The 17,304-nt window shown below is 41.9% G+C and overlaps 1 protein-coding gene across 2 annotated transcripts in view; it reads right to left on the minus strand.

The window, feature by feature from the left end:
• The window catches only part of Igf2bp3 (insulin like growth factor 2 mRNA binding protein 3), a 174,174-nt gene that overhangs the window by 16,500 nt on the left and 140,370 nt on the right, over positions 1 to 17,304 (minus strand). For both annotated transcript variants that reach the window (XM_008841466.2, XM_029567585.1), the window contains exons 6-10: positions 16,985 to 17,266; positions 13,261 to 13,395; positions 12,069 to 12,191; positions 10,087 to 10,222; positions 7,505 to 7,630 (exon numbers count right to left, since the gene is read on the minus strand). In XM_008841466.2, the coding sequence (XP_008839688.1) occupies positions 7,505 to 7,630; positions 10,087 to 10,222; positions 12,069 to 12,191; positions 13,261 to 13,395; positions 16,985 to 17,266 (802 nt within the window). The remainder of the gene's footprint in view (positions 1 to 7,504; positions 7,631 to 10,086; positions 10,223 to 12,068; positions 12,192 to 13,260; positions 13,396 to 16,984; positions 17,267 to 17,304) is intronic.

Consider the following 17,304-nt stretch of genomic DNA (forward strand, 5'->3'; position numbering starts at 1 on the left):
GGCGGGGACAATTACCCATCAAAACCTACTTCTTGAGGCTGGGGAGATGCTCAGTGAAGTGCTTGCTATGCAAACATGAGAACATGAGTTTGGATTCCCAGCATCCATGTAAAAGCCAGGCACAGTGGCATGTACCTATAATCCCAGAGCCAGGAGGTGAAGACAGGTGGATCCTAGGGATCGGCAAGCCAGCCTAACCAAATTGATAGGTTTCAGGTTCAGTGAAAGACTGTATAAAAAAAAAAACAAGGTCGAGGGCTGGAGAGACAGCTCAGTGGGTAGAAGTGGTTGCTGTGCAAGTTAGGAGGACCTGAGTTCGAATCCCAAGAATCCACATAAAGCTGGGTGGCTATCTCAAACAAGATGGAAGTCGAAGTCTGACACCAAAGGTTATGCTCTGACCTCCACGTGAGCCATGTTGTGCATACATCCATACATGTGCGCACATACACAGGTATGCAAATACAAAAACATAACCGAAAAAATAAGGTAGAGCGCAATTGAGGCAGATACCCAATGTTGACCTCTGGCAGCAATATGCACTTGAAATAAAGCAGAGATTCTACAGAACATGAAGGATAAGATCATTTTAATAAGTAATCTGATTTCTCTGAGATCATTTCTAAGGAATACTAAGATTCTCTTTTCTTTCTGGTGCTACGCACCAAACTTGGGGCTTTGCATACGCTAGGCAAAAGCTCTACCACTAAGCTACCTTCTCTAGCCCAGAATAGAAAGTTTGTAGCCACAAGGAGATGCCTGAATGCAGTAGAGATGTACCTTAAAAATGATAGAGAAGTGACTGGAAACCATTGATTTTCTTGTCCAGTTTTAAAATAGTGACACTAGTCAGGCGTGGTGGCTCATGTCTTTAAGCCCAGCACTCTGGAGGCAGAGGCAGGTGAATTTCTGAGAGACCAAGGTCAGCCTAGTCTACATAGCGAATTTCAGGCCAGCTAGGGCTACAGGGAGACCCTGTCTAAAACAAACTAACAAAAAAAAAAACCCAAACAACAAATTAAATAAATAAAAAGTGGCATCACAGACCCACAGCATCATATTCTTCAGCAAGAAGAAAAGTAAAACAGAAATGAACATAAGAGACACTATGGTTGGGGAGGAGCTTAGCTGTGCTTAGAGTGCTCGCTTAGCATTCACTAAGCCGAGTTCAATCCCTAGGACCTGAGTTACAGACAGGAAACCAGAAGTTCAGGGTCATCCTTGACTACATAGTGAGTTCAAGCTAGCCTGGGCTACAGGTCTTAAACAAAAAAGGTAACGATAAGCAAAGAAATTGATACGACCTTGAAAATTTTTAATTATTGCCTTTAAGAATAATATTTAGAATTCTAAAAGTAGTGACCACCAGGTACAAATAATAGCTAAGTTCAGTAGTCCCAGCCTTCAAGACACCCCCCCATGCCTAAGACCACTGATGGTTCCAAATGCTATATATAATGTGATTTTCCTATATACACCTGGAATAAAATTTAATTCAGAAATTAGGTATAGCTGGAGTAATGATAATTAATAGTGCAATTACAGAGTGAAACAAAGGCTATATAAAGAAGGTTTCTCTCTTTGTCAAGAAAATATTTTTGGACAGTGGTTGATTGTGAGTTAACTGAAATGGTGGACAGTGGAACTGGAGCTGGGGGCTGTTGAGTCAGTAATTTGAATTCAGAAATTAAGGCAGAAAATTATATGACAGCTATCTGAGAAATTTAGGATCCATAGTCACAAAATAATTCTCAAAGACCTGTGCCTACGCTCTGTGGTTGAAAAGAACCTGTAGAAGGGGAAACTTAAACATGAAATCTTCCCTCCTAGAATTTAGATTGTCCCTTTCTTCTTGAAAGAACTTAACAGCTTTCTTTCTTTCTCTAGTCTTTTAACAGGAGACAAGGCTAAGTCCAGCAAAAGACACAATCAGTTGTCCCAACATGTAGTTTCCTATCTCTGTATAATGGACACATTGCTGTCCCCTGGAGAGACTTTCTCAGCTTCTCTTGCAGCTAGATAAGGCTGTGTTTTCAACCAACACCATGCCAATCGAAGAGTTAAATACTTCCTCTTTGGGCACTGCCATTAGATGACACTGCCACCATTTTCCCCCCCCTCCTTTATGCTTCTTACTGGCTGAACTGAAAGCAGATGTCTGGAGTCTGAGTAATTACCCTGGGCTGGACAATGGCATGATAAGCAGATACCAGTCATAATAGGTACAGTACTTTCTATCCTTGAATTCTTCTCATGAAGAAGGAAATACTTAAGCTACCTCCCCGCCTCTCATCAGATACTGGTGAACATAATCTTAAACCAAGCATGGCCAAGCAGATTCAAAGGACTGAAAACAGACACATGGCAGTGCCCCACAAGTTTCTGGCTTGATGGGTGCCTAAGAGTTGGAATGACATGATCTAAAGATAAAATGGTGAAGGATGTATTTTTGTGTTTTTAACCATTCATTAAAATAAAACAGAACAAGGTAGAAAGAGGGACATATTAGTAGTGGGTATTTATGTTTACTTCAATCTTTTCTCGCTGGTGTGAAAAGAAAATATTCTTTCCAACATTTAAGTCCTCTCTCCTGACTAGTAAGCATTCCTTGTAGAATAGCTCCTGACAATGAATGAGTAGCAAAAGACTCCTGTCAACATCGACAAAAGTCAGCAGTCTGCAAGCACCTGCTCTTTCCCACTGAGATTTTGATTCATGAAAGTGGGGCACAGGTTTTCTCCCAGTTACAACACAGGGCAGCTGTGCCAGTTTCAGCTACACACTGAAGTCACGGGAGCTTTCGGAAGACAGGCTGTGCCTAGCCCTTCCCCTCGGGAGGGTAATCAGCCAGACTGGGGCAATTACAATGCAACTAACTACAGAAAAAGTTTCCCCTTAAGGCAGGGAGATACTGATACCATATTGTAGGCTGCTAATGAATGAGTGAGGAAGGAGGAGAGGAGGGAGACCAAGAGACAGGATAGAATGGAAGACAGGGAGACTGAGGTAGGGAGGAGAAAGCAGCCCGCACCCTGGGAGCTAGTCTGAATTTCTTGCTGAGAGTCAAGAAACCTCAGCACAACTGATAAAACCAAGACTGCCTGCCTATGGAAATAATACTCATTTTCTTAAAGGCATCTCAAACAAGGATATTCAAAGCAAAAAACTAAACTATGCTTACTAAGGCCAGAGCGCTTGTGGCCTTCTTTTCTCATGTCTAAATCTAAACAATACATCTCATAAAATCACCATACAATTTAATTTACAAAAGGTAATTCTTTAAGAAAAATATGTAATCAACTTATATATTGTTTTAATTTAAAAACTCTGCTTCATCTTTAAGCTATGTCTGTAAATTATATCTTTAGAGTAATTTAAAAGACCACAGAATCATATATACACATAGCCATTGTAAAGCCCCTAAGTGCAGCTGTATCTTGAGAAGCCCTTGTCCTTATCTCGAATGTGTACTATCTTTCCTAGGTGTCTCTCTAAATACACAGGCTTAAATCTAAAGTGTGTATTTTCCTCTACTTGATAAACATGCTAACTGAATCTCTTTTCTGTGACTAGTCAAGGATCTGGCTTTACTAGAGCTGAGGTCCCTATGGGGAAAGGGAAAGGAATGCCTGAGGCTACTGGTGGCAACACTGGGTGGAGTCTCCCTGTCACCAAAGATTGTATCAAGTACCAGAAACAGGTTTGAGACTTGAGAAGACTATTAAAGACATAACACATTATTCTCAAATTACTACTGATTATTCATCACAAATAAGGAAAGCTGAAAAACACTCCCTTAATCATATGATTAACATGACCAATGAAACATTGATTTACTGAACCCATATGCTGAGGAAGTATTCCTGCCCCACTCCCCAGGACATGATCTGAACATAACCATGGGAGGCAGACAAACCCAAATCAGAAGGGCAGTCTACAACCCACCAGCTGAGATTTTGTTTTTTAAATATCAATGTCATAAAGGGGAGAGAGAGAGAGAATGAGAATGAGAATGAGACTGGACTACTGTTAGATTTTAAAAAACAGCTGACCTGAACAGGAATAGAATGCGCGGTCCTTGGCAGACTGTTCACTGACATACACAACTATAAAGGGCATTAGCGAATTTAAATGTGGATGCCATACCAAATAACACTGTGTCAAATTTCCCAAGAATGATGATGACACTATGGTTCTATCGTGATTACTCTTCAGGGAAAAAGTTCAGAATAGAACCATGTTCCCGTTTATAATGATACATTATTTTAAAAGTACTGTGAATATATACGAAATATTCAAGAAAGGATTATCCACCTGTGCTTTTATACAAGGGAAAGGTACTTTTGAGCACACATTTGTAATCCACAAAAGCAAAGATTTCTTCCATTTGGGAGGAAAAACCAGAAAGGAGACATGCCTCCTTCCCACTTTTTCAATGGATAATTCCTGCCACATTCTTAGAGGACTAGTGGGAACAGAGAGGTGAAGCCGTAGTTCACCCTGTAGAGGTTATCCATCTTCAGCAACACACGACTCATCAAGCAGGCAGCCAGTCAGATGACAGAACTGCTTCTCTTCATCTTTAACATTTTCAGTGGCATCTCCCATGATTTAGGGAAAGGGCCACATGAAAACGTGAGGATTTTATCAAGGATAAGTAGAGTAAAATGTCTAGCAGCATCCTATCAACACAAGTGGGTGAGATGGCCATGCTTCACTCCTGAGGGAAAGAGTGCTTCCTTCGCTTGTCCTTGGAGCAGGCCCTCTGGTGTCCTCAGCTCCTGCTCTGCAGCAGTATCTTTCCCTTCACTTGCAGCAGCTTTGGGGTCTTCTGCATGCATGTATGTGTGCGTGATACTGAGGACTGCTAGGCCAGTGCGCTACTTCTGAGTAAGTATATTCTCTAGGCCTCATTGGCTGGTTCTAATTGCATCCAATTTGACTGCATGTAAATATCTCAGGAGAAGCAAAGGGCCTCATTCCTGTGAGGTCTTCTCATACTTACTCTTGACTCACTTTTAGCAAAGTAAACATCTCTGGCCTCTTCAATTCTTAAAACTGGCTATGTGTGTAAGGCACTCAGATATCTAAGACTGCAAAAGGGCTTCAGAAACATAGACTGAGGATCATAGTATGATCTCACTTCTCCCAAAACATTTGTCTAACGAACCCCAGGAATATGATGTCTAGAAACATACTATTATATCAGAAAAATAACTAAATCTAGACAGTAGTTATCTTTTCTCTATTTTTTTTTTAATTTTATGTGTATGAGTGTATTGCCTGTATATATGTAATTGCACCTGTGTCATGCAATGCCTGAGGAAGTTACAAGAGAGCATCGGATTACGTTGGAACTGGAGTTACGGACGGTTGTTAGCCACCACGTGGGTGCGGGGACCCGAACCTGGGTCCTCTGCAAGAACAGCCAGTGCTCCTAATTGCTGAGCCATCTCTCCAGCCCCAATTTTTCTATTTTTAAAGCAACTGCCTAGCAATTTACTTCTAGAATTTTTTTGCTACCAAAGCTTCTATGAAAGCGCAAAAGACAGATGTTCAAATGTTTTAGTAGGCTACCACCTAAATGAGAGGCTGTACCATAGATAGAATAGAAGAAGTTAAAGACGCACCTCAGCTTACAAACCAGGGGCCAGAGCAACAGAACTGCTAAGTGACATGCCCAAAGAGAAAGCTGGTGTAGGTCTGCTCCACACGTGTCCTTTACATGTGGCCTGAACTAGCAGTTACTTCACATCATCAGCAGACTGTAAGTTTTAGAAAATGTTGCTTAACTGAAGTAATGGGATGCATCTGCTATACACATAATCCTAATGACAAATACGTCCATTCATAATAAACTAGTGGGCATACGAGAATTAAACATTTCCAATCTAAATGTACTCTCAAACTTCTATCTTAGGTCTTCCACCCTGATGCCAATTTTCCTATTATTGAATTCTGTAGACAGAAGAAATATTTGGCTTCAAAGTCTTCAGAGATCATTCATCTAACCCAGGGCCTTCCTCAACCCCCATTTGCTTTCGAGACAAGTTTTACTCTGTAGCCTAGGTTGGCCTGGAACTCATAGCAATCTCTTACTTCAGCTTCTTGAGGCTGGGATTATGAGTCATCACATTCAGAGTAAAGGAGCCCTTCAGTGACACAAATTCATGACAGAGCTAGGCTAGACCTGGGGTGACTTCAAGCCTCCTTTACTATCAGGGCACAAACCTGCTCACTGCTTCACACTGCCTTTAGTTGTGCTGGAAAGCTTCAGATGATGTGCAATGAATCTAGCCATATTTGATATTTGTTCAACATTGTGTGTGCCATTTTGAAGACAAGGGTTCTCTAGGTTGTCCAGGCTGATCCTGAAATTGTTAGTTCAAGCAATCTTCATACCTCAGCCTCCCAAGTAGCTGACACTACAGGCCTATGAGCCCATACCAAGGCATATATTTAGTTAACACTGTGAAAGCTATCCTCAGATTTGTTATATAATCTTCAGGCTCAAACAAACTAGAAATGACAGGTGAGTTGCAGGGGAAGATGCAGATGCCATTGACAGTGAAGGCAGAAACACACACCAGAGGAAGACAGATCATCGCATCTATCAGCCTAGTAAACTCAAGGGCAGAAAAAGGAAATTCTCACTCCTAAGGAGTCAGAGCATGAAGTCTAGTCAATGGTGTCCCCTGCAGCATTGGACATCTCCCTGAGCGGCAGAGAAGCCACCTTCCTCATAGTAAGAGCACCAAACAAGAATGTAAAAACCAATTTGTCATGGAAAACCCTAGAATGCTGAGTACTGAGGACGCAAATGGAATGCACACTACTTTCCTATTACAATGCTACTTAAAGAACAGGTAGGAAAATAAGATTTTTGACAAACACAGCGGCTCACAGCGCTGGGGAGGCAGAAGCAGTAAGATAGAATTGTTTGAGGCCAGCTGGGCTATAACCTTGATCCCCAGTATTGCATCAAAAAGCAAAACAGAACAGCAAAACAAACCCACCAAAACCAACGTCTTCTCAAATTTTTATTTTAAAAAACACATTAGCCGGGTGTGGTGGTGTATGCCTTTAATCCCAGCAGTTGGGAGGCAGAGGTAGGCTGATCACTATGAGATCGAGGCCAGCCTAGTACATAGTGAGTTCCAGGACAGATGGGGCTTCAGAGAGACTTTGTCTCAAAAAGACAAAAATGTTAATTAATTAAAAATCAAAAACAAAACAAAAATGAGAAACACCACATATTCTCATAGCTCAAACCTCAAAACAACTCATGTTTATGACTTTGGTGTTGAATTAAGTTTCTACTGGCAAGTGTATTGATTCCAAGATGAGACACCACATATTCCACTTTTAGCATCAGTTCATCCATTAAACGGTGCCATGTTCAGCTGGAACATTTTTCCCACTTAGCACTCAGTGTGCCACTCCTGAAGGGCAGTAAAGTCTGACTGCACCCCACTCAACTGTAAAGAAGGACCAGTGATCTTACCTCAAACTGTGGGTAGGGAGGAGTCATGGCAGAAGGGGGCCCTGAGGTGGGAGGTGGCATCCCTGAAGTGGGTGGAAACAGACCCAAGGCATTCAAATTTAATCCAGGAATTAAATGTGCTTGAAGCTGCAAAGGTAAAAAGGTCCCTTAATTTGCAATTAAAAGAATCAAGAAAAAGTGAGCATTTCTAAGTCCGGATTGTGACCTCCTGCCTAATAAAGAAAAATGTATCACATTAAGACTCCAATTTTAGCACAAACCTTTAATCCCAGCACTTGGGGAGGCAGAGGCAGGTGAATCTCTGTGAGATCCAGGCAGCCTGATCCATAAGAAGTTCCAGGGTAGCTAGGGCTACAGGGAGAACCCATCTCAGAGAAAAAAAAAAAAAAGAGGAAAGGAGGGAGGAGACAGAGAGAGAGAAAAAGAAGTGCAATTTTAGGGGCTGGAGAGATGGTTCAATGGTCAAGAGTACTGGCTGCTTTCTCAGAGAACCTGAGTTAAGTTCCCAGCACCCACACGGGGGCTTAACATCATCCTAACTCCAGTTCTAGGAGTTCTGATGCCTTCTTCTGGTCTCTGTGGGCACTGCATGTCTGTGGTGCCCTTACATAGATGCAGGTGAAACACTCATATACTCATATAAAAAATTTTTTTTAATTATAAAAAAACTTGCCGGGCATGGTGGCGCACACCTTTAATCCCAGCACTCGGGAGGCAGAGGCAGGTGGATCTCTGTGAGTTCAAAGCCAGCCTGGTCTACATAGTGAGTTCCAGGGCAGCTGGGGCTACAGGGAAACCCTGTCTCAAAAAGACCAAGAAAAAACAAAAAAAAACAACAACAACAACAAAAAACCCTCAACTTTTAGAACAAAGCAGATGTTCCCAATGAACTGTACTTAAGTAGGTATCTGTTCACATCTCTTGGTGTTAAATGTGAGGGCTGGTTTGCTCTGCCTTGATCCTTATCTGCACTGGGTGATCCAAGGGGCAGCACTGTCCTTACCCTCATCACCAGCTCACAGAACTATGTTCTGCATATCATGCACTCCATAAACATACCCTGAAAGTCTTGCATTAGCTGAATGGTAAGATTTGCCCTCTCAAATTACCCCAAGGTACACAGAACCAGCTGTGTGCAAAGAGCTTCATTTCATGAGCCTGTGAGCCAAGGCCAAAATCAAGCCCTTTAAAAACTCAGGTCCCCCCGACACACATAAGCACTACAAATAATTGTGCCGTGCGATGGGTACAGGAGCCATGAAGGGACACTTTCTGGTTTAATTTTATGAGCTGAAAAGGTGGAGAGTAGAACTGAACTGCAATATATCTAACACTACTCATAAGTCCAATTCTGAAATAATATCTGGACATGCAGCCAGAGGGTGAAAGTAAGTAGGCCATCGCATGGGGTAAAACTCAGCATTCCAGACTCTTCTCTCGACAGACACTGCCACACTCCCTTCTCAGGTTTACTATTCATATGACAGGCCTAACCGAAGAATTTTTAAAGATTTTATTTATTTTCATTTTTTTGTGTGTGAATGTTGTGTCTGCATTTAAGTGTGTAACATGTATACAAAGACTGCAGAGGCCAGAAGAGGGCATCGAATCCCCTAGAACTGGAGTTAAGACAGGTGCTAGTGGCCATGTGGGTGCTGGGAACCACACCCCAATCCTCTGCAGGAGCAGCCAGTGCTCTTAACTGCTGAGCCATGTCTCCAGACCCCAACTAAAGAATTTTGTTGAATCATTTAATCCAAAACTTCAAATGCACCTTTTTTTATTTAAGATAGAATTTTTGAAGTGTTCTATGTTCAGCACCAGCCCATCCATTGAAGAGTATCAGCAGTCTGCTTTCAAAGCCTTGGGTATAATTGCCATTGGAAATTCTCATGTCACCAAGGTTATATATAGTAAGTAAATTTCAAACCTGTATTTCTACCTTATTTATTTTGCAGTACAGGAGCTGATGTATGCTAGGTAAGCACTCTACAACTGAGCTTCTAGCCTCTAAACCTGTATTATCTTATATCTTACATTTGAGACATGATCCTGCTAAATTACTCAGGGTGGCCTTGAACTTGTAATCTACCCACCTCAGCCTTCCAAGGAGCTGAGATTGCTCCACTATGGCTGGCTCTTAAATCTATGTTTTTAACAGTAATTTTTACATGCATGCTAGTTATTGTAATTCTGATAAGCATGAAAAATAGAAAGTGGCTCCCATTTTACAGAGAAGATGGCTGCAGCTTAAAAACAGCAGAGCTAGGACTCAAACCTCATTCACGTGTCATTGCTCACACCTTTCCTATACTATGGTCCCTTTGGTTGCAGGTGTTCATCTTTTCTTACACATCAAGAAGCCAAGGCTGAAAAGCTAAATAATTTGCTAAAAATGAAAGAGAGCCAAACCTGATGCCAAATGTTCCCTATGATCCCAGGCCACTTGGTATGATGCTAAAATCAATTTGTATCACTTCTCAGGATAGCACCAATAAAGGATTCAGATCAATGTAATGAAAAGCATTTTTTAGCTCGTCATCAAAATGAAGAGCCCCCTCTTTCCCCACATCAACACTAACATTCATGGACGCGATATCATTTTCATAAGACTCCCTGATCTTCTTCATTATCTCTTCCTCAGCTTTGGCACATGTCTCAACATTGCCTTTAACTGTAATGGTGCGTTCCGGGTTATACAGCGTCAGTTCCTGCAATCTGCAGATGGAAGGGGGAAAGAAAAAGAATGGCAATTATAGGAGGAAGACAGTTAATAGTAATTCAGCCCCAGATGGCAACTAAAACAAAACTGCGGAGCCTAGCATTAAGTAAAAGTGGGTGGTCAAACACGACAGGAAATGACCAAGCCCCTCAAACTTGAATCCAAGAACTGTAAAGCTGCAGAAAAAATATTTCCTAGCCTCCCGTTCTTTCAATAAAAATGACTGGGTGCACACAGATTAGTTAAGTCCATGTTTTAAACATAGCCCACTTGTTTTTTTTGTTGTTGTTTTGGTCTCTGCACCCCCCCCCCACCTTTTTGAGACAGGGTCTCCCTGTAGCCCCAGCTGTCCTGGAACTCACTGTGTAGACCAGGCTGGCCTTGAACTCAACAGAGTTCTGCCTCCTGAGTGCTGGGACAAAAGGTGTGCACCTGACTCAGAGTTTACTACCTGACCACTCCTCACTGAACCATTTTCACAATGTGACAGGAGTCTGAAGAGAAATGATTACAAAGGCAATCCATGTAGTCAGAATGTGCCTAATCTGACCAATTAATTGGCTTTCTTGTGCAATTTCATTTTCTGGGTCAATAAGCCAAGAAATCACAGGGAAATACTCCCTAAATGAAAATCAAAATTTGTGTGCTTAAACTTAGTTTCTGCCAGTCATTTCAGAATTTAGTTTAAGATAGCCTGAGGAAATAACATAAACCAATCCATCTTGACTAAATCTCAAAATGAGCCATTGACAATCATTTTGATTCCAAACTGTTCAATGCAGGTCCTGCTGAAGAGAGAAGTCATAAGCGATCCTATCAGAGCGTACCAGGGCTGAAAGGGTGTGGTGGGTCCAGCTCGTCTTCATATCCTCAGAGTTAAATACCCACTTTCACTGCTAGGAAAGTGTTGGAGACTAACCTTGAGCCAGATAGATGGGGTATTATTTTTTAACTTTTTCTCATAATTGTTTAAAATGTAAATATATAATGAAGAAATGAATCCTATAACGTGAAGTCTAATTGTCTTATAGTACTTAAACAAGTATGTATTCTAATCACCACTCTCAAGCCACCCTGTCAAGCATTTTGTACTGTACTTTATCATTTGTTTCCAGCTCATCAGCCTCTTCCTGTCTTCTGGGGTTCTATGATAGAAACCAAGGATAGTCATCCCCAGAAGAAAAAGCTTTCCATATGATTTCACAGCATGTATGCACTCTAGGTATGCCAGCCCACCTCCAAAATGATACACCTCTCCAAGTGTTTTGTAATCCCTGTACACATCAAAGTGGGCTGATTTGTAATAGACCATACTAGGAAAATATTAAGAGTATGCGTTTTGAGATTTCATCATAAAGACAATGCAGCGTCCACGTCCTATTTCTTGGCTTGCACCCTTTGGGAGAGGGCAGTTCTCCGCCATGAAGATATTCAAGAAGCTCTGGGGACAGGCCCATGTGCTGAGGAGTTAACTTGAAGAACTGAGCTGCTCCTCAATTTCTGCCCCACAGGAACAACATGATGGAATGATTTGTTAAACAGCAAAAGAAAATAAATTAGGTTATACATTCCAACTTTGGAAAAAAATGGCAAACAATACCATGAAGACTTCAGCAAGAAAATATGAATGCCAAGTGTTAAACTCTTCCTGCTCCTTTTGTGAGCATGTGCAGTACTTTCAAGACAAGTTGGAAACAGATCAGGCAGTAGACTAGAGTTTGAGAAACAGCATCACAGTGTGACAGAAGAGCTGGCACAACTGTAAAGGGGGAATGAAGTATAAAGCACACCACTTCAAAAGAGTTTGAAAGCTTTCTAATTCACAAGCAAGGCAGCACTTACGGAGATATAGTGATTTTAGTGTCTGTGTCTTGCTCAATTTTTTTAAGGTTTCTTCCTTCTTTACCAATAAGACGGCCTACAAAGTTATTGTGGGCTAAAATCTTCAAGGGGATCTCTTCTGTGCTGTAGATACAAATGATCACAAAGTCAAGGAGAATAAACCATTCTGGGTAACAAGACATTTACTTCCCACCTACTGCATGGGAAACATTATCCTATGCCAGGTTTAAACTGAGCCGACAATGACGACATTCACGCAAATCATGGTCAGAGTTGGCAGAAGTCATAGGCATTTAGAAAGGACTTAACTCTTTTTTTGGGGGGGGTGTCTTTTTGAGACAGGGTCTCCCTGTAGCCCCAGCTGGCCTATAACTCACTATGTAGCCCAGGCTGGCCTTGAACTTAAGAGATCCGCCTGCCTCTGCCTCCCAAGTGCTGGGACCAAAGGTTTGCGCCCCACATCCAGCCTGGTCTAACTCTTTTAGTTTTTCTCTCATTCACATCAAGGAGTATCTACATTCAGTGATGGATTCTTTTAGTCAAATGCATATATTCCTAAATTGCTAATATCAGAACATATTGTACAAATATAAAACAGTGTAGTACTAAGATAAATTTTAAAACAAATACCTAGAGATACACGCATTATTTACAGAAACATAAACTCAGTAGAGGTTACACTTGAGAGGATGATATAAGCAGGAAGTGGGGTTTTCACCTTGCATTCTGTACCTTTTAGAACCTCATGTGTGTGTGTATACATGCACATGTGAGTGGGTACACTCACTCACGCTTGCACATGTGTAGACCAGAGATCGAAGCCTCTATCACTTCCCACATTATCCTTTGAGGCAGTCTCTTTCACTGAACTGGGAACTCACAGTAAAGAGCCAGAGCTTGCCTGTAAATCCCAGGTTACTTCTTGGCCCCTGGTTGGCTTTCTGTGTCCCCCAGCCACCTTCTTCTATGGCTGTACCTCTCTTCCTCATTATCACTACTAGCTCCATATCCAAACACAAATGAAAACAAAGTATTTCCATATTTGAGAAACTTACTGTTCCATAAAAAATCAACAGTGCCAGACACTAGTACATCAGGCTGGCATTTTCCTCTCCTTGTTGGCAATTCCTAGGAACCCTGTCTACAATAAAAGCCCAGAACCCTCTTTTGCAGGGTAGACCTCTTTACTCACAATTTTATATCTTGCGCTTCCTTATGCATAATCTCCAGAATAGACTTACAAGCTGCAGAGGTGCCTTCGGGGGTAGAGAGGATAGTAATCGACTTCTCGGCAGCCCCTGCATTCTCTTTACGATGGACATCGATTCTGACAGTGGGCACAAGGAGAAGAAAAGGAGAACTATAAGCCACATATTCACCACAAGGAGTCTGTAATTACCACCTGCAAATCCCAGGACTTCCAGAACCGTGGATGACTCATTTCAAGAACAGAAACTCTTGAGCTGTCAACAGTGTTACATTACAGACTTTTAAGAAAATGATTAATTTATTTTTATTTGTACAAGTGTTGCTGGTATGTTTACTGTATTTGTATAGTGCCTGAAAAGGCAAGAAGAGGGCAACAGAGGCGCCATGTGGTACTGGAAGTCAAACCTGGGTCTTCTGGAAAAACAGTAAGTGTGCTTAACTCCTGAGCCACCTTTCCAATGGGGTGCCCCCCCCCCTTTTATTTTAAAAGACAGAGTCTCAAGTATCCCAGGCTAACCTTAAACTTGCTATATAGTGGAAAATGACCCTGAACTTCTCTGATCCTCCTACCTCCACCTTCAGAGTGCTGAGACCATGAATATGTGGCAGCATGCCCAGTTCATACAGTGCTGGGGTTGAGCCCCGGGCTTCTTTGTGCACACTAGCTGTGGTGGTTAATCTTCAATGTCAACTTGATGGGATTTAGAATCACCTTGGAGACAGGTCTCCAGGCATATCTGAGAGTTTTATAGATTGGGAGAGACACACCCTAGATTTGAAAAGTGCCTTTTCATGGTCTTGGGGTCCTGGACAATATTAAAAGGAGACAGCAAACAGAACACAAACATCCATCTCTCCCTGCTCCCTGACCATGGATGCAACATGCCCAGAAGCCTCCTGCTGCCTTCACTGCTGTCGGACTGCATATCCTGGAACTGTAAGCCAAAACAAACCCCTTCCTTCTTTCCTTAAATTGCTTTTGTCAGGTATTGTTGCAGGAATGAGACATGTAACTAACATACCAGACAAGCTCAGCCCACAAGTTTTAATTCCAGGAATGCGCTCCTCTTTACTCAAACCAACCAAGCAAGGATCTTTTCATCCTGTCTAAGCTGGTTGTGCTTAACGCTTTCTTTTATAAGGAATCAGGTAATATCAAAGAGCCTGAGGTTCAAGAAAAGGCTTTCTTCTGTCCAACCTAAACATGAGCTACAGTGCACACCAAGAGAGCCATAGCTGGAGTCCCACCACCAGGCTGAACTCTGGTCCTGCACAGAAATCCACTAGTCCTCAAATAAGCAGGTTTTACTCATCTGTCTTTCTTTTGCAAGGTTCTTCCTAAATGTTTGAAGGAAAGCTTGAAGATTTTCCCTAGAATTAAAATATATAACTCAAAATAAAAATAATGTAGATATGAAACAAGTAAGTTATCCAAATATAACTAATAAAAACTTTGTGACAGAACAGTTCCCATCTCAGGGACCAACTTCTACTAACTTGGCCGTGGCCCCTCCTTTGGTATACCTCCACCCCTTCACTATGCTGAGGGTTATAAAACTGATCCTAAGAAGGTAATGTTGCTCTAGTGATTAGCGTGGCCTCTGGGACTATTCCAGAAACAGAGATTCTAGTAATGATTAGGTACAGTGGCAAGAATTAATTAAATTCACAGCAGACCTCTGCAACCAATCATCAGATAGGATATAACCCACTCCTTTTCTACCCTCCATCTTCTGCCTTAAGTAAAACAAACAGTTCAAGACACAGCCCTTTTATCTGACAAGGAAGTGAGCAGCTTGAAAAGGAAGGACTCAGATCTGCCCCAGGACAAAGAGAAATCATGCACTAATCCTGCAGGCAATGGACTGAGGAGGAGAGAAGCTCATGTTTTCTGATGAAAGCCAGGCAAAGTGATCCATATCCCCATATTTTGGCTTCTTAAAGTGTGGGTCATAACTTATATAGGATCCTGTTACCTAAGACAAGGACTGTGAAAAATTTAGCAAAAGAAAAGATTCCTGAACACGAGATACTCAAAATTTATTTCAAAATCTCAGATGGAATGAATCTGTGTGTCTGGCAGCAAACAGGCTGTGTCCTGTGACATCACTGCAGCCTTGTTCTGAACATACAATAGGTGCCCTGTGCACTGCACATGCAGCTACGCTAGGCAACATTAAGAACACTATCTCCAATACCTGTTCAGAATCAAGATCATTATGTTAGGAGCTATAGTGGTTTTACTGTATAAACAGTTTCTGCTCTTAGAGAACAGGATGGTTTAATTAAGAAAAACAAAGATTTTCCTACCATTTTTCTCAACATGTATCAAACTGTCGTATCTTTAGATTGGATTGTGCTAGAATGTTTGGTTTTAGAAACTAATGTTTGAGTTGCTGAGTTGAGTTCATTTTTAAAGAGTCATTAAATGAATTACGCCTTTGGCATTAGAACAGAATTTTAAACAATTTATAAAATAGCCCTAAATATACTTCTATTTTGTACTATATATTTATATGAAACAGTGTTCTTAGCCCTTAAGGCTACAAATCAAAACATCAATCCACTCTGAAAAACACTGATGTGCTACGTCCTGCAGTATCAACTAGGTGACCAAGCTTTCTTTATGCAGAAACAAACAAGGCATCTGTCTCATTACTATGCAAATTTGCTTTCATCTTTAATAGATGGTAAAATTACATGTATGCCAAAGAATTACTTCAAAAATAATTTCTTGATGAAATTCATATACAGTCATTTTGCTCATTTGCCAATGCAAGGGCTTCTGGTGTATAAGGCTGCGGTCTCCAGCTCTGGGGCGATGGTGACAAATGAAAGCCAGCAGCTCCTGCTTTGCTCCTGCCACCAGCTCTGATGTTTGAACAGGGTTTTCTAATCCTTTAAAGCCAAATAAAACTATCAACTATCTTCAACGAAAAGCCATTCCAACCTCATGGCTCAATCACAGACAAATTTAGACCCTAAGATAAATTTTTTTTAATTTATTAATATTATTGTGTATGTGGGTGACATGGGTGATGATGCATGTGCATATGGGTACATGTAGAGATAGAGGACAACTTTCAGGAGTCAGTTCTCTTTCTACCAGGGCTCTAATTTAGGTGTACAGCCTGCCCAGCAACTGCTTTTCTGTGCTGAGCCATCTTGCTGGTCCTTTTGTTTTCTTGGAACACACTTATGTAGTCCCACGGATCCTCAAACTCACTATAAAGCTAAGGTCTTTAGACTCCTGACTCTCCTGTCTCTACCTCCTGTAGCACGTGTGGGCCACCACGGGTGGCTCGTCAATTCTTCAATGAAGTGAAACCTGGCTCCAACAGTTTCTACATCGATGCCAAGATAAAATAGGTGGAACCCAGAAAACAACTTTCTTAGGGAACTGAAGGCTGGCAGGAACAGGGAGGCAGCAAGCAACCTTCAGGCTGCCCTTTGGTCTGGTGGGCCCTTTCCCTTCACAAGGGAATCAGGTATCATATGTCTTCCCTTCACAGGAGAAAACCTGAGATTCCCCTTTGAGGTTTTATACAATAAACCACGATCACATGACAAGGCTCCTTTACCCCTATTCCAAGTATTAAGAGAGCTCCTAACCCTGTTCAGAAAGACACCAAGTTCTGAACACAGAACCCTTCTACTAAAACGCCAAGGAGAAGGCTGGAAAGTCATCATGTTCCTGCAGTACTCACTTGGACTGGGTCTGCTTGGTGATATTCCGAATGGTGGCACCTTCTTTTCCTATAATGGCTCCAACGAACTGTGTGGGAACCAGCAGGCGCAGAGGCAGGTCACAGGGTTTCTGCTTGGACACCGATCCTGGAGACGCCTGCCTGGATGAGCCCCGATGCCCTGGCCCCCTGCGCCCTCGAAGCTGCGGTGAGGGATTCTGCTGGGCAGCTGTTTCATCAGGGATGTAAGCGACCTTCAATGTGAAGTTCTCTAACTGGAATCCATTCAGTTTGTCTAAGGCTCTGAAATACACAAGAGGCAGAGGGCAGGAAGGGAAAGT

This window comes from Nannospalax galili, unplaced genomic scaffold (genome assembly GCF_000622305.1).
Source record: "Nannospalax galili isolate Female #2095 unplaced genomic scaffold, S.galili_v1.0 scaffold158, whole genome shotgun sequence".
NCBI lineage: Eukaryota > Metazoa > Chordata > Mammalia > Rodentia > Spalacidae > Nannospalax > Nannospalax galili.